The following is a 13796-nucleotide window of genomic DNA, read 5'->3' as shown; positions in this document are numbered from 1 at the left end:
TTGGTTGGTGCCATGAAAGACCAAGAAAAGCTGAGGAGGGGTTATTGACTAAAGGGGACTTAAGAGATATGCTAACTAAATATAATGCATGATCCCGGACTTGATACGAAAGTGGGAAAGAAAACGCTATGAAAGATTTGGATGAGATACCTGGTGAAACCGGAACATAAACTATGTAACAGACACTAGTATTCTATCAATGTTAAAATTCCCGATTTTGATCTGTCCTTACATAAGAGAATGTCCTTCTTCTCAGGAGCTAAACACTGAAGTATTTAGGGTTAAAGGGGCCCAATGCCTTCAACTTAATTTCAAAGGGTTCGGCACTAATAACGATAATGTTAACTCTGTGTCCGTGTATGTGTGTATACAGAGTGTGTGCCTGTACAAATGTGGCAAAATGTTAACCACTGGAGAATCTAGGTGAAGAGCATATAGGAGGTGTCTGGACCATCCTGGTTATTTTTCTCTAAGTGTGAAATTATTTAGAAATAAAAATTTAAAACTTCTACCTGTATCAACTTTCAGTGCCTATAAAAAGTTTTCTACAGAGAATATAACAAATGGCAAAAGGTTATCCTCACCAAAGTAATAGGACTAGAGACGGGAAAAAATTGCAAAGATATTTCTACACTAATTTCTATACTTACTTGAAACTGCCAGTTTCCCAAATGATCAACATCTTTAATATACACATGATAATGTCCTCCATAGCAACCACCTTTGTGTATAATAACTGAGAAGAGGTCATATATATATTCCAAATCATCTAATTCACTCTACAAGAAAAAAGAATATAAACACTGATATACTTTACACAAAATGGGAAGATACATAACCAAAGAGAAAAAAGAATTTCAATTACTGAAATTCATCAGAAACATCACTCTTTATTATTCCTTAAGGATAACTTAAGATACATTTGAATAAGTGGCTTTAAATTTTAAAATTCTTAATTCTTAGATTGAAAATTACCTATCATTGGTCTAATACCAATCACACTACACCAATCAAATTCTGCCTCTTAGTTAAACATGAAAACATTTATCCAAACAAGAGGTTATTTTTACGTACTCTGGCTAAGATCATACAAGCCATTGTGCTAACAACACACTACCCTACTAGGGTGTCTACGATAGTTTCAGCCAGAGAAAACCATCTTTGCATTACACCTACTATGCTGTTTTATAAATGTGCTCTTTAGCTGTTGAATCTGTCCTATATTCCAACTAGACTGTCACGAGCCTCAAAGTCAGAGCCATATCTACTATCTGTCACGCCTCCTGCACTTTAGTCCTCCACATTTAACAGGAATTTAGCAATTATGAATACTATCTGGTTTTGCGTAGATGCAGTTTAGTTAAAAGAAAAGGTTCGTTCTGGATTTATTAATTCTATAATCAATCTCTTCTACAATTACTGTGCTCTATAATTATGACTGACCCAACAGATGAACACCTACACTGGCATTAAAAAAAAACCTACTTTAGGTTAAGAGATACTTTGTAAATGGATGTTACTTGAGGGGTGCCAATTATTTGAGGAAAGTGTTTGCTTAAAAAATTGAACTTTTTAAGTAAGCACCATTGTTGTAAATGTCTGGTTAAGGTAAACACAAGAGAGAGAGATGTAAAAAAAGATGTAGTGACAACTTTTTTCATTAATATACAAATCAAAAAGTAAAATTATTGAGGGGTAGGTAAGTGCTCAGTGTTTTACTTACTTCAGTTTTGTTATTTCAAAGTATGCTAAAATCATGAGACAAACTAATTTTTATAAAAGGACAAAAATTTTTCCATGTGAGATGATGGATGTTAATTAAACCTACTGTGGTAATCATTTTACATCGCATAAATCAAGCCGTCAGGCTGTGCATCTTAATCTTACGCAGTGATATACGTCAATTAGCTCTCAATAAAACTGGGGAAGAAAAAGAACTAACTCATCCTGAAAACAAAATTTTTTTCAGGCAGTAAATAGGGGGAAGGGGAAGTACATTAATTTATGCTAGAAAAACTATTTATTCTGTGTGTGTCAATAACAGACTCAGTTACATAACATCATAATCTTTGAATGGTAATTAATATAATAAAACAAAAACCAAAAAGCTTAGTAATTAAATTTAAAGCAGAGAAGGCCCATCTGAATTTATGAACATTTAAAAAAAGATACTTTTAATAGCTAGCTCATCAATGTTCTGGTCTTAATAAATACATAAAGAATAATTTGTAATAAGAAATACATTAGTCTTATCACTCTGATCTTGGCATTACAGTAATTATATAGAAAATATTTTTAAATGGCGTATAAAGTAGGTTGATTACATAATTAAATTCTTTTCAAAACTTTCTCCTTCCCATGTCTTGAGGACTACAACTTCTAGACTAGAGAAGTTCCAATTACCTTTCATTTTCTAGATGCGTAGTTCATTACTACATCTAAAGTAAACTAAATCCAAACAGCAGAGTGCTCATTAATGATTTCTTCCTAATGCAGGGTCATTTCTAACTTTGTTCTTCAATTTTCATTTCAAAGACTGTCCAAGGAGAGTCTAATAAAAAGGACTGAGAACAATTCCCTACTTTGGAAATTCAGGAGGACTGTAATAAACCAATGGTTCTCAGCTGGAGCGAGCCCTCCTCCCCGCCCCCAGGAGACATGGACACTTGGCAAGGTCTACAGACATTTTTGTCACTACTGGGGGTCGGGGAGGAGGGAATTCGACTGTCATCTAGTAGGCAGATGCCTGGGATGCTGCTTAACATCCTAGGAAGAATGGGACAGCCCACCACAACAAACTATCCAACTCAAAATGTTAAAGTGCCAAGGCTGAGAGATTCTGCAACAAACCAACTGAAAATCAGGTGAATAAAAGATTCAATCTTGAGGGGGAGAAGAAAGAATTGCAAAAGAAAATAGTTCAAACCTGTTCACAAAAAGGCTTGAGATTGATCCGGAGAGGGAAGGTATAACAGCTAGTTTCCTTGTATCGTTCACACTTCACAAAATCAAAATTAAATCTTAACAACGAAACAGTAAGAAAGGGAGGCAGCTTACGTAATTTGGCTGACTGTTAAAAGAAAAAATTTGAAAGTTTTTTAAAAGCAGAGTTATATAAAAGAATACATAATATTTCTTAAGATATGAAAAAGAAACCTATGAGAGTTGTAAGAGAAATATGTCCTTAAATCACATAAACTCATCACCAAAACTCAATATACTTCTTGATATAAACTCATCTATTTTATGGACTAAAGGCGACGCCACTCATTTACGCTTACAACTAAATATTTACAACTCAATTTTATGTTCTCAGTGTTGATATCCTAAAAGCAAAGCTCTCTGATGGGCGTGTTGTCACTGCGTGCTCCCCCCTCTAACAGGGCTCCTTTCCTTCCTGAGGTCTGGCCTTCCTCCTTCTTCCTCAGTGTCTGCAATTTACCCAGCAGACACACAGATCTTTTTATTTCCTGAAGAACTGGAGCTCTTAACTTGGGATCTAGGGACCTGTTTCAACGGATCCAAACCCTTGAAATTATAGGAAAATTGTATGTGTTTATGTATTTTTCTGGGGAGGAGATCTATAGCTTTCATTAGACTTTCCAAAGGGCTCTAACTCCCCAAATGCTAAGATCCACTGATTGGGGGTTTAGTTACTGTTCTTAAAAGCAGACAAGAAAGGTTCTTTTGGTTTTCATTCCTTGCTTTAAAACAAAGCATGAAATTAAACTGCTTTTTACTTAAAAGTCATCAGCTTTTCCGAATTCCCTTGCACTAATGGCATGTTAGGGGGCCAAAAAGTCCTTCCCCAAATATAAAATTATCCCTAATCATAAATATCTAACATTCCTAGAAATATATTTAAAACAATTCCATAAATTTCATGGGTAAAAAAAGTGAAATGAGAAAACAGCAATATAACAACAGGAAAGATTTTCAAACAAGCTCAAAAAATACATCTAAAAAAACCAAGTAACTTCAACTATAATGTGGCTGAGAAAAGAAAGATTGCTAAGAACAAAAAAATCTGCATTAATTTAGGTAGCACGACCAAACTTAAACTTAGAATGCAATAAATCTAACGCAACTAGAAAAGAACACAATCCTGGAAGTATCAAGATCAAAAAATTTCCTTTGAAAAAGAATTAAACCAATGATATAAAAGGTGCATAAAACAACTGCTTTGGTTTAGCAAAAGGTTCTTGTTTTACTTACGTGCAAATTAAGTTCAACCAAAACTAAGAATTTGTTCAAGTATCTTTCCAAGATTTTCCATCCTCTGAACTTCATATTTATTAGATTGTAGTTGGAACGTCAAAAGTGAAATACAAAATAAATAGGCAAAAAATAAACCTCTCGGGGGGCCAGCCTGGTGGTGCAGTGGTTAAGTTTGCACATTCCGCTTCAGTGGCCCGGGGTTTGCTGGTTCGGATCCTGGGTGTGGACCTATACAATGCTTATCAAGCCATGCTGTGGCAGGCATCCCACATATAAAGTAGAGGAAGCTGGGCACAATGTTAGCTCAGGGCCAGTCTTCCTCAGGAAAAAGAGGAGGATTGGCAGCAGATGTTAGCTCAGGGCTGATCTTCCTCAAAAAAAAAATTTAAAAAACCTCTCTCTTTGGGTTTCATAAAAGGGCAAAGGCTGGACAGAATTATATACTGAACAATACAAAATTCACCTGGTTTCAAATCCTGTTGTGAGAGCTACAAGCATGGGGTTTATTGTTTTTATTACATTTTCACCTACAATCTCCAGGATCCAAATCAATATCATGTTATCTACATCAATCCTCATTTTCTTTATTGGGAAAATTTAATAACTGTCAGCTCTAGGAACAGCGCTCTCTCTTTAACAGAGTAACTGTGAAGATGTGTCTTTGTGGTAGTTCTTTAAGTAAGTGCTCAAAAACCACTAGCGAATTGAGCTCAAGCTTATCACACTAGGAATAAACAGCCTATCGTGTCATCCACCAGCACTGGAATAGTGACCACTGCAGACAATAATGACAGCAGCAGAGCTGACGCCATACTGCAGAAGAAATCAGTTGCTTAAATCTTGCCCCCCTTTCATCCTCTATTGTGCTTTGCTGTACAGAAAGAAACCCAGAAGTACTCTGTCAAGCCCCTGAGTCAGAAAGTTCAGTATTTCCAACTGGGGGAGGAGAAGAGGGCTATTAGATTTGCTACAGTCAGGAGGACAGACACAGGGATATTGTAAAATAACCACATATGCGGAAAACGAGGAAAGCCATCTATTTTCATAATAGTAGACAAAGCAGAGCTCAACAAGCTCCTTGGTTGGCAGAAATAAAAACATATTGCCGTCTTCAAACGGTAATTGCAAAAAGCAGGGATGTGGGGAGTTTATCAAAAAAAGATAAATTTAAGAAACACTGAGGTACAAATAAATTTTTCCTGGGTGAGAAAGAAGTTGAGAGAACTGATGGGGTGAAAGCTTAATAAATTCTTTATTGTGGAAACTGAAAATACAGATATGTACAGTCATGTGTCACTTAACAACAGGGATATGTTCTGAGAAAAGCGTTAGGTGATTTCGGCCTGGTGCGAACATCAGAGCGCACTTACACAGACCCAGATGGTACAGCGTCCTACACACCTAGGCTATACGGTACTAATCTTATGGGACCACCGTCATACATGTGGTCCACTGTTGACCGAAACGTTGTTATGTGGCCCATGACTGTATACCGTAAATGAGTTCTCAATCCTTAGTGTTAATTAAGAGCTTCATGTACACCTTTCAGACTTTTTCATAGAAACCGGCTTCACTTGATAGATCTGCTACTGCTGAGCACTAAGCGGGGCCCGACAGAAAGGCAGAGTATCGAGCATTACCTTCGCCGCTTTAACCAGCCTGTCACAAGTTCCACAGTGGTATAAGTTGTCAGAGTCAAAAACTTCCTCTTCTACATACATGTTCCAGAGAGCATCTTCCAAACCTGACACATTTTTGACCGTTACTGTTAGATCTAAGAAGTCTTCCTGAAATACACATGAAGGTTCAAGAAATAATTTCACAGAGGTTCACAAACACATCTCCAACTCATACCTATACTGGGAATAACCAGATATATTTTTCCTAAAATATTGCGCATATGAAAATATATATCTCAGATCAGATAACGTGAAATTCTGGGTTTTATTAGTGCTGTCTCAGTCTCTAGACTACGACAGCAAGGCAGGGCTGGGTTCTCTAATGTAAACTCCGCTTCCTCATCTTCTTCTGCTGGGGCTGGTTTAAGATATACTGAGGAAGTTTTAAGAAAAAAGTTATTCTGAGCCAGGATAAAAAGGTATTTTTATGAAAATTAAGAGGAGGATATTTTGTAAAATGGGAGCCTATCAATCCTACTATAACTACACTTGGACTACAACATATTTCTAACAATAAGCACTTAAAATGTGACATGTTTAAAGCATATTTATAGTTTCGTGTGCCCGCAATAGCATTACTTAAGGCATTATGAGAACTGTAAAATAATTGAGCACTAATTAGTTCATGTGGAAATCTAAAGTAATAAAAGTAACATTTATATAGTTTATAATATATATGTGAAAACAATGTCTGTAATTTATAACATCTTCATATACACTATGTTTTTACATTACTTTGTAAATTCTTACATTATAGTTAAGTCAATTATACAGTAATTCAAAGACACACAACATCTTAGTATTTCCAAACTAGGCTGACCAAACCTTCTATTAGTACAGGCAATAAGGGCCCAAAAGTACTTTTTATCCCCAACTCTTTCATAAAAAAATAGAAAAAGAAGAGAAAATATAAACATATATTCCAAAAAAGCAATTAATGTAATATTTAGAAAATGCCATTTAATTTTTCACTCATAGTCAAATACAGAAACTTTCTATAATTCTTGCCATATCAAAAGAAGATTTTTATTAAAGACAACTGTTCAGTGATGAAATCATCTGATGTATAACTTGTAGAACAGAGATTACTATATTTACATCAGCAAATTTCCAATTAGACTAAATGGGCAATCTGTGTCATGACAAAGAATTGAAGGTCACACTAGTTTAAAGAGGACTATAACAGCTTTATGTATACAATCGTTAAACAAGCACACATGTACAACTGAACTTTCTGAAAGACATCAATAAACTAAATCTAATATTTAATTACAGATGTTTGTCAGTTTAAACACTTCTCAGTACTATTCTTACTACTTCTCTAATGATCTTTTTTTCTAATATTCCAACCACCAACTATAATATGGGTTTTTCTCACGAGGCCAGAGACCTCTACTCGTAAACATCCCCCAAATCTATTTCCTAAATATTAGAGTACTGAATTAAAGATTAAAGGTATGTTTTAAGATATTTGCTTCTTTCAGTTTACATAGAGAAATCTGGATTATAAACTTATGGCTTGGGTGTAGCCAGAGAAAAAGAAAAAAACCTGATAAAGTTATTTCTAGTAATAAACTCTAACCCTCATGTAGTTTTACAGATAATAGATCTAATTACATGAACTATAATTTACAACATAAGTTATTACTCAAATACTCTTGCATATTCACCTGCTTTTCACTGACATTCTTACATTCTTTACAAACAATCTGGTTAACAGTGGTTCCGTGATAGAGACGATTGATGAGGTCGTGGCCGGAGGTCCCGACTAAAGAAGTTTCCAAAGCACTAAAGAGAATTCGATTCAGTTCCTGCACATCATGTTGCCTCATTTCCTATAAAACAGGTAACTTTTAAATGTAATTTTGTGCTTCAGATGTTTTAAAACAGATTTTTAAAGTGACATTTGTTAAAAAACACGAGATTTATCAAGAAATCCATAGGTAAGCTTCGATCAAATTCAAAGATGACTAGGCTAAATGAGCTGAGAACAGGTTAAGAGATCACCACCTCTTTTTATTTTTACTACAAAATCAAGATATGAACAGGTGGTGGTCAGTGTATACATAAAACTCAACTCACTTCAAAACAGGAAGGTGCACACATTCTTGTGGGAAACCTACACACGGCCACGCCACAGAAAGGAGAGAGGAAGAAGGAACACAACAGGCACAGAGCAGTCTCTAAGAGTTGGCAGCGTATGCACAGCAAAATCTCACTTGGATCAGAGGGACTGGTGAACAGTCTGAATTATCAACATATGAAAAGAACTAGAATTTATTGCTTTGACACATACACCAACTGAAACAAGACTAACAGTGCTGTTGGAAAAGTTCCAATGGAACTTGCTGTAGTCCACTGTGAGTCATGCAACTGTGTGAACAGACTGAACTACTCCTTAAGGATAATTTGTAAACCAAAGCCAAGGGGTACACCAGCCTCGGAAGTGGAGAAGAGAAGAACCACCAGCACAGGAGCCTGAGGAACGGCAGCGGGGGGAGAACGAGGAGACGGCGGTCGGGGAACCAGCAGGAGCTGGCGCTCTAAGGTCAGGCAGTGCGCACGACTGAGAGTCCGCTGAGAACAGAGCAGAGTCTCCTGGTCTTGGCACATGGATGTCATGAGTGACTCTGACAAGAGAGGCAGAAAGGAGGTAGAGGAACAGACGGAAGGTACAGAAGTAGAGCCAGTGAGGGAAGACAATTTTAAAGATAAGTTTCGTGAGAAGAGAAGCTGATAAAGTGGATGTTTTTTAACATATAAGACACTAAAGGATGTCAATTTCTCCAGTATCACTGGCTCTCATGGAACAGAAAACTTGTGGAAGTTTCCAATCTCTGTTTCTGAACAATTCTAAGTTTGCCAAAGGTCCCTCAGAGACCCTCTCTACCACTGCAGGTCCAGTCCTGGAGGGTTTTCTGCAAGATTTTATTTAGAAATAAATAAGTGGGGTTTTCACAGCTTTCAGAGGTATGAAACCAGCAACTTAGTGAAAGCTTATTATCAAAAACAAAGGGAAATCCACTGAGTGATGACTAAATTAACAAAAACAATGTGGCATATCCATCCAAAGGAATATTACTTGGCAATAAAAAGAAATGAAGTGCTGATACATACTATAACACGAATGAATCTTGAAAACATTATTTTAAGTGAAAGAAGCTTGTTACAAAAGAGCACATGTTATATGATTCCATTTGTGTGTAAATCCATAGAGACAGAAAGTAGATTAGTGCTGCCAGGAGCTGGGGGGTAGGGTGACTGCTAAAGGGTTTGGGGTTTCTTTTTGGCGTGGTGAAAATGTTCTAAAATTCATTGTGGTGATGGGTGTACAACTCTGAATATACTAAAAAACCATTGAATTGTACTCTTTAAAAGAATGAATCTTATGGCATGTGAATTGTATCTCAACGAAGTGGTTATTTTTATAAGAAGGAATGAAAAAGAAATTAACGCAAAACACCTGCCCCACACCAGCGATCCAGGATGCACCACTGAGGGCATAATTATACCCACTTTACTTCAAAGCCCAAGCCCTCCCTCTTTACCACACAGCACCGCGTAGTTAAGGAATGTTCCTGGTTAGAAGAGGACCACAGTTTAGAGTTTATTTTTAAAGGCAACGTAGCATTATTCTGATCATTGCCTCTTTAAATTCTGTGATAGCCTCCCATACCTCTGTCTTTGCAAGAATACATCTATTACATAAAAAATCACAGACCTGGTTTTGTTCAATTTTCCATAGCTAATAGCTTATCAATATTCATAACAAGCACCTTTACTCGTTGCTGACAAATGTTCAGTGTTTGTATATAATGAAACATCCTTTAGGAACTCAAACAGAAAAATGAGAGGAAGCCTGCACACAACAGGATACAGGAAGAAAATGAAGAGGGTCAGGAGAAAGGCTGGACAGGGAAAGTGGAAAGACTTGTCAGAACGCTTTCACTGTTTTGCTTGAAGCAAATGTTCAATCGGCACACCCAGATTCAAACACGAAAGCATGTCATAAAGGCAGATAAAATCGCCAGGCAGCTTTTAAAGCTGATCCACAGTTTGCTATATAAATGGTAAGTAATTTCCCTGCAATAGGTGTTGTATCTCAACTAGACTATATTAAGGGTAGAAATTGTAAAAATCAGCTCTTATGCTTCCCCCTGTATCCACAACTCTCTCCTCAACCCCAAATCACACCCATTCATAAAGTCCTGCATACAGCAAGCATCTACAAACTTATCGCTAGCTCATAATTATTTAATATGAGAAGTAAATCCTTAAGCAATAGCTTGAGACCCTAAGGTAAAATTAAAGGAAGTCAGACAACACGATTAAACTGGCGTTTACTCTTTACTGCTGGTAACTTTTCCTTCGAGAAGCTGACCTTCGTACCTCATTGCTGGTCCACCCAAAGCTGTCTGTGAGGTCGGCTGTGGATGCAGCTTCCTGGTCCAAGAGCAGAAGCTGAGCAAACAGCCGCTGTAACTCTAAGGGTATGATTCGAACCTGGGCGAGACACATACACGTTTCTAAATGAAGTCTTTGAAATGGTGCTGGGGTTTTTCAAAAGAACTGCATGCTGTTTTCTCATGTCTCCTGGCTCATTTAGTTCACTCAGGAGAAAGTTCATAAATATTTTAAACAGTGAACTAAGATTCATTTGTCATTGAAAATTCTAATTCAACACCAAAAGTTTTAGCTATCTGGAGTTGTCCATCTTGACAAAGTACACATCAATATGAAAATCCTAATAAACCACCCAATTGATTACACACACAGTAATTTAAGTCTCTAATAGTTCATCCTTTCTCTAAAATATCCCAGATACAGACATACTCCCTGAGAGTATGATCTGCAACAGACTGGGAATAAAAAAATACACAAAAACTGACTCTTTCACACAGGTGGTTTGAGAAGCACTGGGCTGAATCATGAAAGACTCCTATTAAGTGCAGATTTTAGCCTGAGAGCAATAAACTTCTGAATGACGTTTACAGAGGGGAGGAACATGACTAGATATGCACTTATAATAAATCAATTCCTTACTCAATTTATTAACAGAATACCAAATTGAAAGAATACTGGTCTCCATTTTTTGTTGTTGTTAAAATAAGTGCATTAAGTAGATTTTTTGGTTGGTTAGTGTGGACAATTAGCAAATATCTCCTTCACCAGAAGAAAGAATGAACACAGCAGAGAGCAAGGTGTGTGCCTAAAGCAGCAGCAGCAGCATTATATTTGGAAAAGTAATTCTGTTTTGGAAGGAAAATTCCATTGCCAGTAGGTATAGGCCAAGTTACTGTCTGAAAATAAAGATCATATTTGGTAATTAATAAAATTGAATAAGGAACTTAATTCCTTCCTTAAAAAACATGAACTCCATTCTCCAAAAACCCCTGTACATCATAGATTTAATACCTTTGCATCAGGTTTATCCTTATCCTCTAACGAACCAAGCTCTTCTGGGCCAAGAGAAAATAAAGCTTCTAAACAAAAAAGTAGAATCAGAGACGTAAATGACATTATTTCATTTTACAAAACTGTTTTAGAAAGCCAAGACCACTACTAAGTGAAATCAGTTAAAAACTCAGAAATCTGACTGTGGCGATATTTATACCCTTACTCTACACATCTTACTTTTGGGTAACATTATTTTTAACCACTATCTCCATAAGGTTTCAGTATGGAGATCTATAAAAGGAAAATCATGCATATAAAACTAAAAACAGTAATATCAGAAATCTTTGATGGCTTCCTATTGCCTATGGCAGTGGGTCCCAAAAGCCACATGAGGAATATTAGGAAATATACAATATGTGATAGTATCACATGTGTTCATTTACAAGCCACATGTGAGGTTTCCAACCACCCTTTCATGAGAAGGAGCACCTTCAACTCTGAGATCATGCCCTTTCTTATTTTGGTATGAAAATGTCTTTTCTGTGTTGAGGGTAATGATAGACGGTACTGGTCTTACCAGGAAAAGTAAGTTGGCAGCTTAGTGATAGTCTCCAGATTTTTTTTTAAATGCAACATCTAGGTATGCCAGCCAATGGGGCATATCTGAATCTGTGGGGAAATCTGTATTCAAATCTAGACAGGTACTCTTACTGGGGAACTTTGGTATACCGCAAGGAGAGAAGGGATGGGATGGGATGGGTGTTGTCTCCCACTGAACACAAACCTGCCCTAGTGACTACTGCTGTGGATGTTATATTCCTTCTGAGTTCCTGGCAGGATCTGAATTAAAATGAACTATGAATCTAAAGGTGAAAACAAAAAACCACACAAGGACTTTCACAATCACGTCCCACTACTCTCCGTGTACTCTCATCATACTCATTGAGCTGGGAGGACAGTGGAACCCAGTCTAGCCCTACTCCTTCAAATATGATTCCAAAAGCTCCAAAATCTGCCACCCCAGTTTGCTGCTACGGCTGACCCTCCTCAAATTTCACCTCCCCTTCAATAAGCATCGGGATCCACACTAAGTCTTAGAAGGAGAGCACAATCTACTCTAAGAGCTCAGCCCAGGTGCCTGGCCGGAGATCTCCTCTGCCAGAGAGGAAAATGGCCTGGGGCTCTCAGCCCTGGGCTTGCTGCGGTACTCTCCAGGACCAGTCCACCTCCTCTCCCCACCAAACATCCTTCCTCAATCTCTTTTTAAGACTACTTTCTACTTCAAGTTGCCCTTTAACTTCAACAGTATTAAAACTTGGAGAACTTTTAACCCCCTCGGAATCTGCTTATTAATGCTGAGAGTTTCTAATGGTGGAAGTACTGAATGTGTCAGGGAGATAATTCTATGGACGGGAGGGAGTCAGGGACAGGAGGCACCACTCTTAGGTCCACATGCAGGGCAATCCATGAGAAAGACTCTGGGAAGGAGACAATGGTAAATGTCTACTAAATGTCTGGAGGCGGGAAGTCTTTCTAAACCTAGGAGCAACAAAGGTGTCACAAAGAGATGATAAATCTGGTAGTGGTGGGAAGGGCGATGTGACACCAGATATAGGATAAGCCAGGCTGTCTGTCCTCAAAACATGGAGACACCATGGAAAGCTGGCCTAATCAGGGCCAGGTAACGGCAAAGAAATGCCCACATGAAATCAAGGGAAGACAGAGAGACTAAGACCCTTGTGGAGGAAGCTCGTTTGCGGAGACGGGAATGGGACAAACATGTAGAGAGAGACAGGGGCAAGAAACCAAGGGTCCAAGGAGGTCAGACAGGCTTCCTGTAGGTGGATTCTGGGAGGTTGCCCTATATCCTCACAATAAACCCCCTTTGTGATCGAGCTGATTTGAGAGAGTCTCTGTTCCTTGCACATAATTCCTTATCTCACATCTTGGGTCTCTGGAATGCAGAATTTCCAGACTTTAGAAAGGTAATATGAAGAAAGGGTTATATGTGTGAATCTTACATCCCAGCAGGGTCTGAGACAAACAGCATCCATTAATCAAGGAGATTAATATTCTTGTAACAAATGTATGAATATTCACCCAAGTGAGACAACTAAGACTATAAACAGCCTCACATCAGGCCAGGTTCTGAGGCCAAACAAGTTCACATCAGATGGCTTTGTCAGAGGCTTCTGGATTTCAGAATCGCACATGAAGGATTTGAAACTGTACAAATAATGAGACAACTGTCCGTACTCCAAAATGAAGGAGATAACTGTTTGGGTAACTCTGCCTTAAGTGTTTACTTTGGAGAAATTTGAAAACTCAAAAATACAAATAGTGTAATAGAAATGAAGGCTGGCATTCATGACAAAATTGTCTTTATGTTGTATTTTACATTACGGGAATTAGAAAAGATTGCCTTATTTTTTCATTTTCTTAGTAAACATCACTGTGATCACACAGCATATATTTGAGATAATTTAAGCTTCATACCTCTCT

General features: G+C 37.6%; 1 protein-coding gene across 3 annotated transcripts in view; it reads right to left on the bottom strand.

Annotated features, from left to right (window-relative positions):
- The window catches only part of USP40 (ubiquitin specific peptidase 40), a 73464-nt gene extending 62134 nt beyond the window's left edge, over positions 1 to 11330 (bottom strand). For all 3 annotated transcript variants that reach the window (XM_046643259.1, XM_046643261.1, XM_046643260.1), the window contains exons 1-6: positions 11313 to 11330; positions 10287 to 10400; positions 7568 to 7732; positions 5859 to 6005; positions 2927 to 3070; positions 651 to 779 (exon numbers count right to left, since the gene is read on the bottom strand). In XM_046643259.1, coding sequence (XP_046499215.1) covers positions 651 to 779; positions 2927 to 3070; positions 5859 to 6005; positions 7568 to 7729 — 582 coding nt within the window. In that variant the 5' untranslated portion in view covers positions 7730 to 7732; positions 10287 to 10400; positions 11313 to 11330. The remainder of the gene's footprint in view (positions 1 to 650; positions 780 to 2926; positions 3071 to 5858; positions 6006 to 7567; positions 7733 to 10286; positions 10401 to 11312) is intronic.
- Between the last annotated feature and the right edge of the window lie 2466 nt (positions 11331 to 13796).

This window comes from Equus quagga, chromosome 17, assembly GCF_021613505.1.
Source record: "Equus quagga isolate Etosha38 chromosome 17, UCLA_HA_Equagga_1.0, whole genome shotgun sequence".
Classification (NCBI taxonomy): Eukaryota; Metazoa; Chordata; class Mammalia; order Perissodactyla; family Equidae; genus Equus; species Equus quagga.
This window is presented reverse-complemented; position numbering and strand designations above follow the sequence as displayed.